At 30.4% G+C, this 17,809-nt stretch overlaps 1 protein-coding gene across 2 annotated transcripts in view; it reads left to right on the forward strand.

Annotated features, from left to right (window-relative positions):
- The window catches only part of shg (DE-cadherin), a 356,238-nt gene that overhangs the window by 296,665 nt on the left and 41,764 nt on the right, over window positions 1-17,809 (forward strand). For both annotated transcript variants that reach the window (XM_088191473.1, XM_088191474.1), the window contains exon 2: window positions 14,321-14,397. In XM_088191473.1, the coding sequence (XP_088047599.1) occupies window positions 14,321-14,397 (77 nt within the window). The remainder of the gene's footprint in view (window positions 1-14,320; window positions 14,398-17,809) is intronic.

Consider the following 17,809-nt stretch of genomic DNA (forward strand, 5'->3'; position numbering starts at 1 on the left):
GATAACATGCAGCCCAGATACACAAAATTGTTGATCATTTGCAGTCTTACAGTTCATTGTTTTTCTTATATTGGTGATGACGAATACTTTTTTGCTTTATCGATCAAAATTGATATTAGAAAAATGTATTGAGGCACTTTTAGATAATTAATAACTGAATATTAATATTAAAAACAATTTTGCCATTGTTTGTTATTGCACTGATATTTTGTTTCACTGGAAAAAACAAGTGGTAGTCGGAAAGAGCCATGTCCGGTGAATACGGTGGCTGCAATAAAACTTTTCAACCAAGGTTGCAGATTTTATTCCGGGTCAATTTAGTAGTTTGTTGTTATGTTAAAGATTATTTTTGCCCTGTTTTCTTGGTCTTTTATGTGACACTCAATCGAGTTAAAAGTTTATCATACACCTCTACTATCACTGTTTCACCTTATTTAAGCAATGTAAAATAAATCATTTCTTTGGAAATACAAAATATAAAAAGAAAAGCATTAATAGAAATTGGCCTTTCTGTGTGAGATAGCCACGGTTTTTTGTCATGTTCGAATAAAGCACTAATTTTTGTAATGAGAAATGAAAAAAAATGGCTGTAATTGTAATTTTTTCCGCAAAAGAGTTGATCCCAAAGTTGTGTGGTCTACTTTAAGTCTCATCCAAACACACTAGATTTTTTTAAAACTATTTCTGACATTGTCTGACATGCAAGATGTCGCCATAAATTGTACAAATAATTTTTGTAGCAGTTGTTGCATTTATTTTTATATGTAATTCATACAATATGCAGCTTTTTTTTGATGGACATATTTCTCATATTCTTTCTCGATCAAGTGAAAGGGTATTTTCTATCTAATTAAACATACATACAGCTGTGGCCAATTAAGTTGACATGGCGATTCTTATACGTATTTTGATTATTTTATCAACTTTCATGCATTTTTTACACGTTTTTGAATTTGTAATAGATAATTGTAATTGCTTAACTTTCGTTTTCCGTCAAGTCTGTCAAAATTAAGAATGTATAGTTGCGTTAAATCTGGTAAATATGTATTTTTTCGTCGTCCCAGCAAGTGTATAATGGCGAGGCTCCAACTTAACACGTGCGCGCGTACTTTTTTTTGGTTCTATTCATAGAAGGCAATATCAAGGACATTTAAAAATTTGAAGCTTGACGTAATTTCACCTTTATTTTTAATAAATTCTTGTATTCTGCCTGGCATTGATAAATACAGATTTTCAATTATTTTAATAGAATATATTTGTTGAATAAAAATTTAACAATCTAAAGTATTTTTAAAAACTGTATGTTGAAAAAACGTCATTATTTTTGGGTACCCCTAATATTGTAGATTTTTCGCATTAAAATAAATGATAATATATCCGATATTATTTTTTATTTTAATGCCTCAGCGACTTAATATTTACTTCTTCCTAATATATTATTTTAAAATGGAAACTTTTCTCTGCCGTTTTCGAAATATATGAAAATTACAAATCTCCGTGGACTTTAAAGATGAATATGAAGAGGAGGTAAAAAAAAAAGAGGAGTCTCGAAAGAAATTAGTGAGCACAGAGGCGATCCATCATCGCCTTTTTAGGCGTGAGAAGAGAGAACAAGGGGACGTGCGTCGAGGCGTTTTCTAAGACACACATAATTGATGTTACTCTAAAAATGTAATAACGGGAGCGTGAAAAGCGTAGGAAGGGTTCCAAAGGGCCTCCCGGGAAGAGCGAAACCACGATTTCTGTATCCCGTGACTCGGTTAACCGTCTAGGAAATGAATGATGTAAACAAGTTGAATAAAGCAAGCCCACGGCCCTTTGTTCGGCTACCAATACCAATGCTCGAGGACGAGATAAACTTTGTAATGAATTGCGCGCGTCAGAGCTTTTTAAATATGACAACGAATATTTTATATAATGCGTATATATGTATATATACGTTTGTGCGTACAACAATAACCAAAGCTACTCCGCGATTCGTAATCAAATGGAACGTCGTTAGGGCAATTTATCAAACAAAACGAATCTTGGGCCATTGTTGCTACGTTCAATTATATCATTTATAAATTTTCACGCTGAAACTGTTAATAAACAACTTCACGGTCGACGTGACTCAGTGATTCTCAAACGTCAATAAATCAAGGTTCTTAATATATTATATAAAACTAATACTTATTAATACGTTTGTAATAACCAAACAAAAAATAAATGTATGTACCTTCATATATTAAACGTACAAGAAGTGCAATATAATTTTTCAACTGATACTCCAAGCTGGATTTATTTCTTTAATTTTTATATATATTTATTATTATTTCATTAGATATGAGATTTTTTAAAGACAACTGCCTAGGAAGATCGAATGTTGGTTCGCAATTTCCTTACAAATCGTCGAAAAATGTCTTCAAAGCTGTCTCTGTCTCTGCAAGCGGAGGGCCATCCATTTAGGACAGTTAAAAACTTAACTTATTCAAATTTTTTTAGAGCAATATTAGTAATACACGTGCGTCGAAGAGTCGTTTGCCTAGTACCCAAAGTCGACTATAGTGGCGGATGCGTTATGTTCTGCAATTGTATGCCAGCAGCAGGGGTAGGAAACCTGTACACTTGCGAGGGTAGTATGAATAGTGACATTTATATTTCAATGTTGAAATCCGCTTTAATGGATTCCTTGTGACAATAGAAACAATATCAACATAATTCGTGTATTGAAAATCCGGATCATTTGAATCGCGATCAATCACTCCTCAATGTTTTCCGGATGAGATAGAGCATTATCTTTTAATTATACTGATTTCCGCGGCACCCCTTTACTTTTCAAATTCTATAAAAAGGACACCATTTAATTGTTGAAATATAGTATTTAAATAAAAATTGCTTAATGAATGTTTACTTGTGTAGCTTTATCTTAGCTTGTTGTTATACAAAAAATCCAGAAAATATGATTGAAACATTTATTTTATAGCTACATATATAGACCTTCAAACGATTTTTTTGATTCCAATATCATAACAACATAAACAAAAATATGTTTGCGATAAATTTCAGCAGCAGTTTCTCCTTCCGTACACAAGTAACGAATATCTGTACGAATTTACTAGGAATTGATACGGATATTTCAAACACACATAGTTTTCGTATGGTTTTATATTATTCCTTATTGATGTTATTATGTAAAAAAATACAAACAAGCATTTTATTATATCACAATTGAACATTAATATTTTCCTGTAGCACAATTTGTATTCCATTCTTACCATGCAGCCAACGTGCTACAAATTTTTTGCTACTTTCCGGTGTCTAAGTCTCTCTCTTGTTCCTCATATTCATCTTAAAGGGTCCACAGAGATTTGTAATAATTTTCATATATTATAAATATACACGAGCTATGCGTCTTATTTATGTAGCGCCGTTATCGCGGCTTATGCTTGTGCACATCGCAAACGGCACTATAATTTTTCAGGCTATATATTGTATTCATAAAGGTTTCTTGGCGATTTATGGAACAGATATAAAACTGAAACGCCGGCAGCGCAGGCCATTAAAACAGACATTTTATTAAATTAACCTCGCCGAGGTGTAAACTAGATTGTTTTTCAGGTGGAAACAATCTTTGGAGGTTTACGAGGGAAACCTCAAAGAGCGAGCCGGAGCAACGAACAACTTTCATCTAATATGAAATTCAATAAGAGAGCCAGGTTTTATATCGGGTTTCGCAATTAAAATTTCTTAATTAATTATATAGCCTTCTGCGTATTCTGTGGCTGCGTAGTTATTAATGAAACGGTAAACGCTAAAAACAGCTTATCAAATGAAAGGAAGTCAGCATTCATAGTAGATACTCGATAAAAAATGTATGAATCAACGTTATAGTTAAGTCCTAACCTTCGTGTTTGTTGTTATTTATTTTTATATGAATAATTGCGATCGTTGAGTACTGTTTGTATAAGTTTGTGATACATGATCTTTACCATGGTTACGTCCGCAGGCTTTGGGCGTTTCCGAAGCGTGTCGTGCGAAGAGAGAAGCGGCGGGTTCTGTGATCTTCGCTGGTCTGAAATTTGAGTCGGCCTCCTGTCAATTGAAGTTCGAACAAAATTAGTGAGTTCAAGTTGAAGAGTCTTGAACTTCGAAATGCATGAATCTCATTAGAAGTGTCAAAGAACATTTCTAAGGGAGTGTCTAAAGAAGTGATTGTTGATTGTCGCGTTCCCGTAATATCCATGGCTTTCTCCATAGAATATTTTGTTTACCGTTTCTTTTGGTCGGACGGCCGATTAAAAATTGGATAGTTTTTTAAAAACAGATTGCCATTGACTTGCATCAGACTACGAACGGTCGTTTATATGGCAATCCCGAATGCGCGTGTTATCCTTTGTCATTGATTTTGCGATTTTTGATCCTTCTGATTCATAGCAGGTGATTCACGGTGGTGTCCTATTTTAGCAAAGAAGGCCCATGTTTGTATATCACAAGCCGAAACTAGTTTTGTCAGAGGTGTTTACGATTATAGCACAATTATTATTATCTAATTGTTGAATGGAAGGGTGGTCCACTTCATGAACTTATCAGTTATATTACTTATTATGTTTATTTATGCGTATTTTTGCAATAAAAAATATTTATAAAGATTAATGTAACACTTTTTTCTGAAAAAAATAACTCAATTTGATCCTACAATAAAAAAATTGCATATGCTAGCAAAAACCATTTTTTTTATATTCTGTTAATGACTCAAAAATAAAATTGACAGTTTTTAAATAAATAAGACCTTATTGAAAATAAAAATAAAAATACAGATTAAATCAACTTGCAGTTTTATGTATTAATTTATTTATCTTACATATATATATGTCAAAAATATTTAATTTTTCTGATAATAGTTACGCTATTAATCAATTTAAAAACTTTTTACCAATCAAATTATACTACTTGTAAGATACTATAAAGCAATAAACCAACCCGTAACACCCAAGAATCTATCGCTTCCGAACGAGCTACAAAATAAATCAGTATTTCCCAATTATGTCCAGCGTCTCAATCTGTAAAGCGGTAAACGCTCTTAAATACGCTTTCCAGTAGCCAAGAGTTAATCCTGTCGGTCTTTGGCGGTCAGGTAATAAATTTAGCTTTCGAACAGAATTCGAATAATCATATTTTGAGTTAACCGTGAAGCGGATGTATTATTACACACAAACCGAGCTTACAACTCTTGTAACAAATAATAATAAGAATCTTACCGTATCTTTGCCAGAAAATCTGGGTAGCATTCATTGTTCGGTCTGAATTGTAAATTTATATTTCAATTTTAAAAAGTCAATTTCGTCTTACAATAATATACGAGCCAGGAGCGAGTGATGAACTGCTGATAACCAATTTAAATTATAATACAGAGGAAATGAAACGTGGAAATCTTTTCGTGAGAACATTCTGATTCAAAATAATTAGTACTCGGGCTTGTGAAATGAAATCTGATGTGTCCAGTGATAAAGTATATTTTGTATTATTTGTGATTATGAAATAGATATCTTCATTACAAAAAAATTGTAACAACTAATAACTAATATGGCATGAATAATTCTAGGGTCAAACCTCAAAGCTTTTAGGCGAAATGCAAGGAAATACAATAATGTAGTCACAGTAAGTATTTTCTTTGGCACATTTGCGCTTTATAATAAAAAAATGGATTTATATGATTCAATATTTATTATATACCAATATGATTGTCAGTTACAATTAGAGTCTCCAATTCGAGTAATCGAGTACTCGATACTTGTCTATTTTTCAAGTACTTGATAATCGAGTATTTTGAAAATTACTCGATTAATACTCGAAATTTTTTTTTTTTAAATATTTCAGAAACAAAAATAACTTTAACTCGGTCCGGTAAAGGTTAACGTCTTGCTTTTATTTGGCGTTTATGTCCGAAGTCCCGAGCTAGAGCGGTTACTATCAGGTATAATTTTTTTATAGTTCCATAGTTGCATAGTTAGTGGGTACGACGGAGAAATTTCTTTTGTGTTTTCTGTTCGAAAGTCCCGACTTATCTAATTTATGGCAATGAACAATATGAAATATCAACAAAATTTTTTTTAGGTTTTATGACAATGCAGTTGTTGCGTAAAGTGTTGTAAATTGTTTATACTGATCCCTCAGCTTAAAATATAAATCAAAACAATTGTGTGTTTTAAAGGCATTTAAAGTAAAGTCAGTTCTTTGCGAACCGTTTAGCTCTAGAGTGAAAGGGATATATAAATACATCATCGAAGGATATAGATTTAAATTCTTCGCATTAATCAGAAGGAGTAGAATATTTTATATTGTTAAGAAAAAAAATCTATTTAAGAAGAATTACAAAATGCTATTTTGTCAATAGTCGAAGGAAATAAGAGAAAAGCAGAGAAGGGAATGAAAGAAGAGAACATAAAAAGAGAGTTCAAAAAAATTTATATCTATAAAAAGCGAACAGATATAAATTAGAAGCCTTATCCAACGCGTTATGACAATAAGACCAACATCAACAGCAACGGAAAGGGTTTTTTCCATAACGGGAATAATAAAACCAAAGGTTAGCAGTAATATTAAATTCGAGACACTTTTTGCATTATTGTTTTTAAAAAGTATGTTCGTGAAGTTAAAATAATTGTAAAAATTAACATACTAAGTATTTTATTTATTTATTTATATGTGCACGAATTTGAATAATAGCTATTTTGGTACATTTGGTATATACTCGAAAGTACTCGAGTACTCGAGTACTCGAGTATTTTAAAATTTTAATATTCGATACTCGAGTAGTTGATGGTTCGAGTAATTGGAGACTCTAGTTACAATATCTTAGAAGCATGGATATGATTCATCAAACTCGTGTAGGTACTTTTTGTCTATTCTTAGTATTTAACGAAAGACTACGAATTGAAATATTTGCAGATATATGCACATATGTATATATAATATTTTATATAAGGATACGATATATACACAAAAAAATATAAACAGTAAAGTAGCTAGGATTTGTTCTCAGTTTATAAATTAATGTTCCCGAGGGAACAGTATATTTTGTATAATTTGGTTATAGGTATCTGTATACTAGTACACACATACTATCCATTCCTACTTCTTAAAAAAATCCTGCAAGGTAAGCTGGAATAGGAATCACTGGAGTAGCATTAAAGGCATTTCTTCGAGCTGATGTCAGGAATTTAACTTATAACTGATATTTTGTAATAACTCCATTGTAGTTGCCATTTAAGTAGCTATCGTTTCTATTCCAAAATGTTTATTTTGTATATGAAACAAGAAACTTTATCATGAAACTTTAAACCATAGATTGTTTAATATAAATTTGTTTGTGTAATGATCGTTTACAAGTTCAGTTAATTATTATTAATCTCGGCTACATTTGAATTTTCTCCCTTTAATCCTTTATAAGGTCGAATCCTCTTTGACCCAACAGGTCTACGTATTTAATGGTATTAAGCGAAATCTGACACTTGGCGTAGATATTCTGTCTTATTTTATATACTTCGTTGTATACATACATATATACATATACTCCTGTCTATACACGGAAATGCTCTGAAAATCTCGTTTCCGGACATTTCTAACTTCAAGCAACACTTTTTCAACTTCTTCCTATTCCATATGTCCGCTTTGACATGTCTTATGAAAGTCACTGATATGTGCAGATACCAATGTATGACTTTATCCAAAAGTATCTGGCCTATATATTATAAATGTGATACATTAAAAAAAATTTAAACTGCATAGAAAGCAATGGATATTATATTAAAAATAATATGATGAAAAAAAATCCACAAATACTGATTGGGGTGGTATATCTTCTTAGGTATGTTAAAACATTTAGGGCGGAATCTTTTAGACCCTCCGCACGTGTTTTTTTTTTAGTAAATATTTTATATATACAGACACACCTTCCTCGCGTTCTTCTAATATATATTGAAAATTGTTTCCGTTCTAATAACGCCAGGGTACATCGATCACTCTATCTGTGTATACCGCTTCAACCCGGGTCCAGATTACAGTCTTCGTGTACAAGGAATCACGTAACCAATAAGGTTAGCGACCCGACATTGGAGCACCTCAAAAGCCTTATTCAACCATCTCCTTAAATTGTTTTCCCTTATGTCGTCGATCGATTTGAATTTTCACGTAACAAACCAAACACCGTTGAGCGTTTCTCGCATGCGTAAAGCGCGAGTTTTATGCGTTCCTATTGCTAAACAACGACCCATGGGCTTTTTGAAGAATAAAAAACGGGTATCGCTTTACACTAGAAATGGTATTACAGCCCAAGGACTGATAAAAAAATAGTTTGATGGTAAAAAACACACGGTATGCAATTCGAATGACGTAAAATTAGATTAGAAGCGGTTATAATTTTTTTTGTAAAAATCCAAAGCAAAATAATATTTCATTAAAAGTAAGTGTTTTCTGCATTCTCAAATATTGTATTTAACGTTTTAAACTATGTGTGAATTATTAAACATCTTGTTATAAAATTGACGCAAGCAAGATGGTATATGAACTTTGAGTTTTGATTTTGTATTATTATATTTATAAGCTTCTCAGAAATCCCTCTGAAAATTTTCTTCAGCATCTCTCTAGAAATCGAAACCAAAGTTACATGTATTAATCTACCTGGTCTAGTGACTTTTATATCCTACTTTGATACACCCAGCGCGTTGTATTTTGTATACCTTTTCGATATCCAAATTCATGCCATTACCCATGCAATTTTATTTTGGACTCGAAAATTGTTCACCGCATTGTCGGCACCCTTTTATCATGCCACGTATAGAATTATTGACCGTTCAAGTGTGACGTTCAATGCATTTTTATACAAAGGTTGATCTTTTGAATGCTGAAGCTCGCATGTGGTGCCAATTCCATAATAATGCGAACTTTAAGGTATACATATGTATGTACATATACTATATAAATGCGGTGTGTATGTTGGGTGTTGACCGTTTACAGTTCTTCCATTTAACTAACCCGGTTTTCGCAACTAATCCTTATGCCGGGCTTTCGGCGAAGTTGAGTTTAGTTAGCCTGTTTATGTATGCCGGAAAATATTTTCGCATTTTGGGACCGGCAGTAACTTAAAGTTTGAGCCGTGAACTTTTTGAGCACCAATCCTTGCGGTATTATCCGAGCGAAAATTGATTAATACTGAATTATGTGTTTAGATGTTTTTTTTAAATGTATTATATCATATTTAGATAATAAAAAAAACATACATTAGACAGCAAAAATCATGTGTTACAATTTACATTTAAATGCTGATATCATATTAAAATTATAAATTTGACCCGAAATAATTAAACACATAAGTTTTCGGTGTTTACTTACGGTGTGGTGTATTCTTCTTGTAGAGATTCTGAATTATTTTAGTCAGGTTTTTTACGCTATTCGTCACTAATATAATCGAGTCTATTTATAATCCGAAATAGAGTTTTGATTTTATTTAAGCGCTTAAAAAATGTATTTATGTTTAGGCTTATTGTTTTAATAGAAATATATTTTACATCAATTAACTACTGATCGAATCTCACAATGTTCAGAGATTTGCTCATACATACATAATTGCTATTAGAGTCTCCAATTACTCGAACCATCAACTACTCGAGTATCGAATATTAAAATTTTAAAATACTCGAGTACTCGAGTACTTTCGAGTATTTACCAAACGTACCAAAATAGCTATTATTCAAATTCGTGCACATATAAATAAATAAATAAAATACTTGGTATGTTAATTTTTACAATTATTTTAACTTCACGAACATACTTTTTAAAAACAATAATGCAAAAAGTGTCTTGAATTTAATATTACTGCTAACCTTTGGTTTTATTATTCCCGTTATGGAAAAAACCCTTTCCGTTGCTGTTGATGTTGGTCTTATTGTCATTAACGCGTTGGATAAGGCTTCTAATTTATATCTGTTCGCTTTTTATAGATATAAAAATTTTTGAACTCTCTTTTTATGTTCTCTTCTTTCATTCCCTTTTCTGCTTTTCTCTTATTTCCTTCGACTATTGACAAAATAGCATTTTGTAATTCTTCTTGAATAGATTTTTTTCTTAACAATATACAATATTCTACTCCTTCTGATTAATGCGAAGAATTTAAATCTATATCCTTCGAAGATGTATTTGGGTGAATCCCTTTCACTCTAAAGCTAAACGGTTCGCAAAGAACTGACTTTACTTGAAATGCCTTTAAAACACACAATTGTTTTGATTTATATTTTAAGCTAAGGGATTAGTATAAACAATTTACAACACTACGCTACAACTGCATAGTCATAAAACCTAAAATTTTTTTTTGTTGATATTTTATATTGTTCATTGCCATAAATTAGATAAGTCGGGACTGTCGAACAGAAAACACAAAATAAATTTCTCCGTCGTACCCACTAACATAGCTGACGACCGGAACTATGAAAAAATTATACCTGATAGTAACCGCTCTAACTCGGGACTTCGGGCATAAACGCCAAATAAAAGCAAAACGGTAACCTTTACCGGACCGAGTTAAAGTTATTTTTGTTTCTGAAATATTTAAAAATTTTTAATTTCGAGTATTAATCGAGTAATTTTCAAATTACTCGATTATCAAGTACTTGAAAAATAGACAAAAATACTCGAGTATCGAGTACTCGATTACTCGAATTGGAGACTCTAATTGCTATATGTTTCACTATTATGACCAAATCCTATTTCTATTGATGGAATGATATTCCTGAATATAACAAATATTAACACCTGCTTCTGTACTTCAAATAATCAAATTTTAAGCAACTACATATATTTTCAATGTCTACATACCATCAAAGAATCGACAAAAATACTGAAAGATTATTAGCCAGAAAATATCATGCTCTATTTTTTTTTATTTAATAAATAATACTGACATTTCAATATTTTAAGGCTTTTAAATTTTATTTATATCTTATATAAATCCGCTTTTACAATATTGACATATTTTAATCCTTAATTTCGAATATGAATTAAGGTTTAAGATATGTAAATATTGTAAAAGTGGATTTATATAAGATATAAATAAAATTGAATAGCCTTAAAATATTGAAAAATCAATAGTATTTTTTAAAATAAAAGATTTAATGGAGTATTTTTGTTGATTCTTCGATGGTATGTAGAGATTAAAAATATACGATCCAAATATTTTAAACTATATTACTATTTTTTGCTTGACTTCTTCCTGGTGATACATGATCTCTCAAATGAAGGATATGAATTTGCCATCATTTGTGCAGTTAATGTTGACAACCCTGAAAAAAAAAATTAACAGCTGAAAGTTTAGGGTTAGTAAAAATGGAGCGTTACACGAAACAACGTGTTTTCATTATTGAACAATATCTCAAAAATAATGAAAGTTTGGCGGCCGCAATTCGAAAATTTAATACAAAATATGGTCGGAATAGTGTTTTAAGTTCAACTGCGATAAGATTAATTGAAAAATTCAGAGAGACTGGATCAGTTGGAGATGCTAAACACACTGGTTTCCATGCTTACAAAATTCAATTAACACAACAACTGAAGCCTAATGACCATACATAGCGAAGAGAGTTCGTTGAATTTAATTTCGTTCGTTAATTTTGGGACACTATATTTACAGTGTATTTATGATTATATGGGTGCAAATTATTCGTGCTTATAATACATTTTTTTTTTAAATAAAATATTTTTTATTTTAGAAAATTAAAAGAAAACAACATAAATCATTTAAGGGAAATAAAATAAAAATCTTTCTGTTAATTATTATAACCAAAAAGAAGCATGTAAGGATAGATAGATCGTTTGAATACATAGTCTGCCGGTTTTTCTGGAATTGATCGTTTCTCGTGAATATTCTAATTTAATTTTTTTGTAATAGAAAACTTTTGGCCATTCAATACTTTGTATTCCGAAAAATTAACTATACAAAAGCTATGGTTAATAACGTGGTTTATTCTCGGTTTATTTTCGGCGATTTACGTTATGTATTCGTACACACATTGAAGCACATTCATAATCCGATACGCGTACGTACTCCGTCGATGCTTACGGTATTCGCGATTCGTCGCCCCCGGGTATATATCCTAATTTAATATACTTTTGATACGGCGTCGCAATATCGTGTTGGGATTTGAAATCCCGGTTAAATCTTGCCATTCTTCTCATTAAAAGCCATTTTTCTTTCTGCGCTCGCGTTACGCACTCCTTGCGCAACCCGCGAGAACACGGGGGAGTGTAAATCACTTTATCATATATCATTGTCTGGATATCACGACCGCCTTGTGGAATTCGCGCTTATGTATAATTCAGATGTGTGCTGATTAAATTATTATTATATAAATCGCATTTATATTTTGATATATATTAAGCGAAATCTCCCGTCGCTTTATCTTACTTGCTGTTCACTTTTTTACTGCCTTTCCAATTGTATTTTTTTACTTTTATCTATCGAATGTACTTTGAATATAAAAGTATTAGATTAATTTTATAATATTCTTATTGTAAAAAGTAGTCAAGTAAAGATTAAAGACTAGTAAAAATTGAGCGATTTTTATTTGCTTAGCGACACTGCTGTTTCTGTTAAAGTCCGAGACGCGACAGAGTAATGCAGCCATAGTTGTAAAAACTTTATAAGAGACACGTTTATTATGTGCAAAATGTGTTAATCGCCATCTTGTTTCTGTTTATGGCATTGTCACAAACATTTGTTATGAATTTGAAGTGAAAAGAATTTATTTTCATGATGAAGAAGAAAGACGTTATCCTCTAGCGATCGACAAACTTAATGAACAATGTAACAATTTAAGGCATGTTTATGCATGTAACTTATATAAGAGTGTGTTTTTAAAATTAAAATAAACGCAAAGAATAGTAAAACGGGTATTAAAACATACAATAATATAATTATTACATTATTAATTTTTTCAAAATTTAACGAGAGATAATATTATAAATTTGACTAAAATATTTAAAGCATGTTTTATTAACAATCTCTTATCAGTCGAAATTTGCAAAATATCTTATCGTATGATTTATGTTTACTAATCGTGTCATAGTCAATCATAAAACTTATATTATCAAATCAAATCATGTTTTCGAAGTGTTAATTGGAAATCTCCGCACCTTTTATCACTACCTGCTCTGAATGCATCTGTGAATTAAATGTCTCGAACTATAAATTTAATTTCTTTTGCTAAATTTAAATTCTTATACATTTAATTTTAGAAAAAAAAAATATTTTATGCTAATTTACGAAAAAATAAACTAATCATAATTTTGTACTTTTCTCTAACAATTACGATTATGTAAAAAAAATCATTAATTTTATAAAAAAATCATTAAATTCATAAATTATAGATCAGATTCATTTTTATTATGAATGAAAATAAATCAATTCTATTTGAATTTAATAATTTTATAAAAATGTGGTATTTTTTATTGAAGTACTAAAATGTAAACAAATTTAAATCTGTGTATGTAATCATCATGGACCATTAGGTTAATACTGGAAAACTATTAATGAATTAATAACGCGCACATTTAACGACGAAGCTAAACTAAAATACAGTTTTATTGTTGTTCGAAAACTTTTAATGGCGGGATATCTACGATGTAACTTATATCAAGTGCTAAATCAAGTCAAAACAGTCGTCTAAATTTTATTGAAGAAAACTACCGAGAAAGAAAATATTTTTAAAGGAACAACTAAGCGAAAAGTTAATATTGTTTTTTTGGAGTTGAAATTGTATAACGTCATTATGTGCAAATTATGATATTAAAATGTATAATAAAATAATTTTTATTGCTGATTAGCTTTCAATTGTCATTTAATACATTACAATAAAGTTTATTTCAATTATGTGCAGTATAACACTTTTTATATTGTGGTTATATATAGAGTATTATTTTAATTAGTTTTATGACAGGGGTTATTCATTTTGTTGTATGTCATTTTATTATAGTAACGTCATTAATAAATCATTAATCTTACATGTTAATTCAATCTTACTTTTGTGACAAACATATTTAACATTTATCTTTGCTTTTATTTTAATTTACATTAATGTTAATTTTCTATAATAATACATAAAAAAATACGCTCTTAATTAAATATGAACAAACTGAGTAGATTATATTTTAGACAAAATGCGTTTTTGTTTTTTATTCTACAATCAATAAAATTAATATATGATTATTTAGCACCAGTGATTTTATTATTTGATAAAAAAATTCTACTTAAAACTGTTCTTTAAAATAATTTATTTATTTTTCTTTACAGACTTGAGTTGGGAACAACCACACCACACTGCGAAACTACGTCATTCCAGACATTCAGGTCAAAACTCTGGCAGAAGTGTAAGTATCAAATCTATACATATACACATAAATAACAACAATCTCCATAGTAGTCATACGTTAAACCGAACGGTGATATATTTTATTAACGTCGAGAATACCACGACTATGTAGCGAAATTTACACTAAGAGCCGCGCTACTAAAGCAAATATTTGCGTTGTTTAGTTGCTTTTGTGTTTAAGTGATTTCTCAATTATTGTAAACGTTTAGGATACACAAGTAACTCGTTGGTATATACATATGTACATAATACATATATATGTATATGTTTATGCTAAATACTTGAAACGATGCTTTGGTTTTTTGTTGCAATGATACCATTATTATTTTTTGCATCATTTTATTTTCGCATCATACAATCTGTACTAGGGAATGTGCGCTCTCACTTACACAAAGTTGTGATTAGATTACACGTCTGAATGTACGCTCTGACCCACTTCTTGAATTTTACTTCCACGCCCGTGTAATGCTAAATCGCACCCTGTCGTTGGGTTTTTACTTTTTTCCGTACTTTTCCACGGCTTGCCGCGTCCATTTTATCATTATTGTTACAGGCGAAACATCCCTTGGCATTTTCGCAATAATTGTATAAATTTGCCGGTGGGGGCTGTCTCATAAAATGGGTGCGAACTTTAATAGAGATTATGCCGCAACATTTCAAAAGGTAAAACTATTGTATGCTTGAATGATACTTCTCAAGACATTTGATTCGAAACTGCTGATCTAGCCTGATCTAGTACTGTCTAGTTTTATTTTGTATACCATATCAACATTCTGTAGTTTTGATTAGCTTGTTATTTACTACTTAATTTATGTAAGATTACGTAAATACTTAAATTTCTGTAGTTATAATTTGTATTTCTTCACCTTCATAGATACGAATTTATCCGCACTTACTTGACACGTTTGTGTTTTCTAAACTGAATTTGTTGCAGGTCGCCTGAAAGAATTAATTAATTATAAGTGTACCTGAAAGTAGTGTGAATAATAATAATAGTAAAAAATATTGGGATGCCTTATATTAAAATACTTTTAATTATGTTTTAAACTTTTTATCGCTTTTTTAAAACATCTTAAAAAAGTTATATCGATCTGAAAATATGATAATTTGCTGACGTAAAATTTGGATAGTAAGATTTGTCAAAAGATCTTAATTCTATACCTAGTAATTTTCTAAACATCTGTTGTGCTGTAAAGACACTTGTTTATGATTCATAAGGTCAAGCATTTTATCTAATTTATTCGTTTCATGCGGTTCAACTGATCGCAATAAAACTGATATTATTTTCAGGTCGAATCTGAGCGTTTCAAAATTAATTTCACCACTGCTGTTCCACCTTAAAGACATACTTCCTTTTTTGTGTATGGGCTGTTATAGGGGCCAGTTCTCCTATCTGACCTTTCGATAAACCTTGTCTTTTACGATCTCTGGTTCAAATATAATACCAGTTAATAAAATTATTTGAAAATAGTTTTTTTGCATGCATCGTAATCATTATCATCGTTACTTACTATAATTTTTACTATGAGAGTTACTGTACATTTGACAAGGTGTTCGAATTTTTAAAATAATTTATATTTAATCTTTAAAAATGGTCATTATAAAAAGATTTTTCCCGTACGTCTAATATATGATAATTTATAATATTTAACCAGTATGATACCTCGGTTGATTTTTCTCATTTTTTTCCCCTGGAAAATTTGATTAAAAATGTGAAAAAAAATATGAATAGTCTTGATAAAAATAGTGTGTTACATATCTGAATTTTTAAAAAATAGATTTACTTACAGTGCATTTTTAATATTTTACCACTTAATTTTGTTAAATGTAACATTTTTTCTTGCTTTGAACACAATTTTTTTCGAAGCTAAAAATGGAATTTGCTTTTGTATAATTACAAAATTTACCACAAATGTTCTCTTGTATATTGTATAGGGACTATATATTATATTAAGTCAAAGTTTCCCATAATTTATCACTAGCATAGCAATAAAAATCGTTTTTTAATAGACAAGGGTTAGTCACATTTTTTATTATTTTCCAAAATAAATATTTGGTACTACTTACATGCAATCGTTAATGAATATAATCCTTTCGAAGATATAGAGTCGAAAGTCAGGAGTCAAAAAAACTATCATCTATTCAATGATTCAGTTTTTATGAAGGGTGATTTCTTATGCCACCTCAGACCATAGCGTTATGTTAGTGTTGTGTGTGAAGACATCTGTAATATCTCTTTGACGTACATATAAGGCATTAAAAAAATAGTAAGCAAAACCTTAGTGAAGACTTTTGGTGTTTTAGTTTAATCATAATGTTATTTTAAATTATACCTTTAATTTTCCAAAATTCAAATCGTTAGACCAAACGACTTTTGATTGATTTGATTTAGCTGAGCAGGCATTTTTATATTTTTTTCGGATAGTCACGGATTCTGTAGAGCCTTGCAACTTCCGAGTCCCATTAAATTTATCCTTCTTACTGTTTGGAATGGCAAAGCTGCATACTATTGGATACGACTTGCAGATAGCGTTTCTTGACGTATTAATGTGAAGAATTATTTAATTTACTATTGTTAGTTTGATTAATTCCGTGCAAATCTAATATAATTATATACTCGCAAGAGATACAAATATGTTTGACCTGCATACATATAACATAATTTTGCTTAAACTATTTTGGTCAGTTATGCACTTGTAAAATTATAGCCAAGGCTGTATTTACTTTCTTTTAAAAAAATATAAGAGCTCAGATACGATCGCCTCGCAAAAGAAAAAGTTTCGTAAGAATTGAAAATCTATATCAATCGAGATCTGATATGCGACGTGTAAATTATACGGAATTACCGCGATATCGCATTTTCAAAGGTATAATGGACTTAGGGTCTCGCTTCGTCCGGTATTTTCTCACAGCGTAAGGGACATTATCAAAGTGTTTCCTCAAGGCTCAAGCTGGTCCATTTCCTTTCCCTTCTTATCTTTTTGGAGGTCGTGTGTAAATATATATATATACATAGTTACGTATTGTATACACTACATGTACACACTTATCGATTAAGTGAGCGCAACTTAAACTCGTTAACTCCTGTGGGATTATGATATTGTTTGAGAATAACTTGTAACATATAATTATATATATAAGATACATGCATTATTTACTATGTTTGTAGTACATTAGGTAATATAATACAATATAACTATGCTATGGTCAATATCTTCGGATATCGTTACTGAAAGATATTTTTAGTATATTGTTTGTGGATTAATATCTCTTTATAAACTACTAAAGTTCCACACACGTAATTTATTGTAGCTCTTGTAACTGGTGGTTTGATTGTGTTGTAGTAGTCGCTGATTCTTTATAAGCATTCAAGTGAAAATTGGAATTTACAAAATTTCATTATAAAAGTG

The sequence above is a fragment of the Plectrocnemia conspersa genome, unplaced genomic scaffold, assembly GCF_051122295.1.
Source record: "Plectrocnemia conspersa isolate PC_06_02 unplaced genomic scaffold, ASM5112229v1 ptg000009l, whole genome shotgun sequence".
NCBI lineage: Eukaryota > Metazoa > Arthropoda > Insecta > Trichoptera > Polycentropodidae > Plectrocnemia > Plectrocnemia conspersa.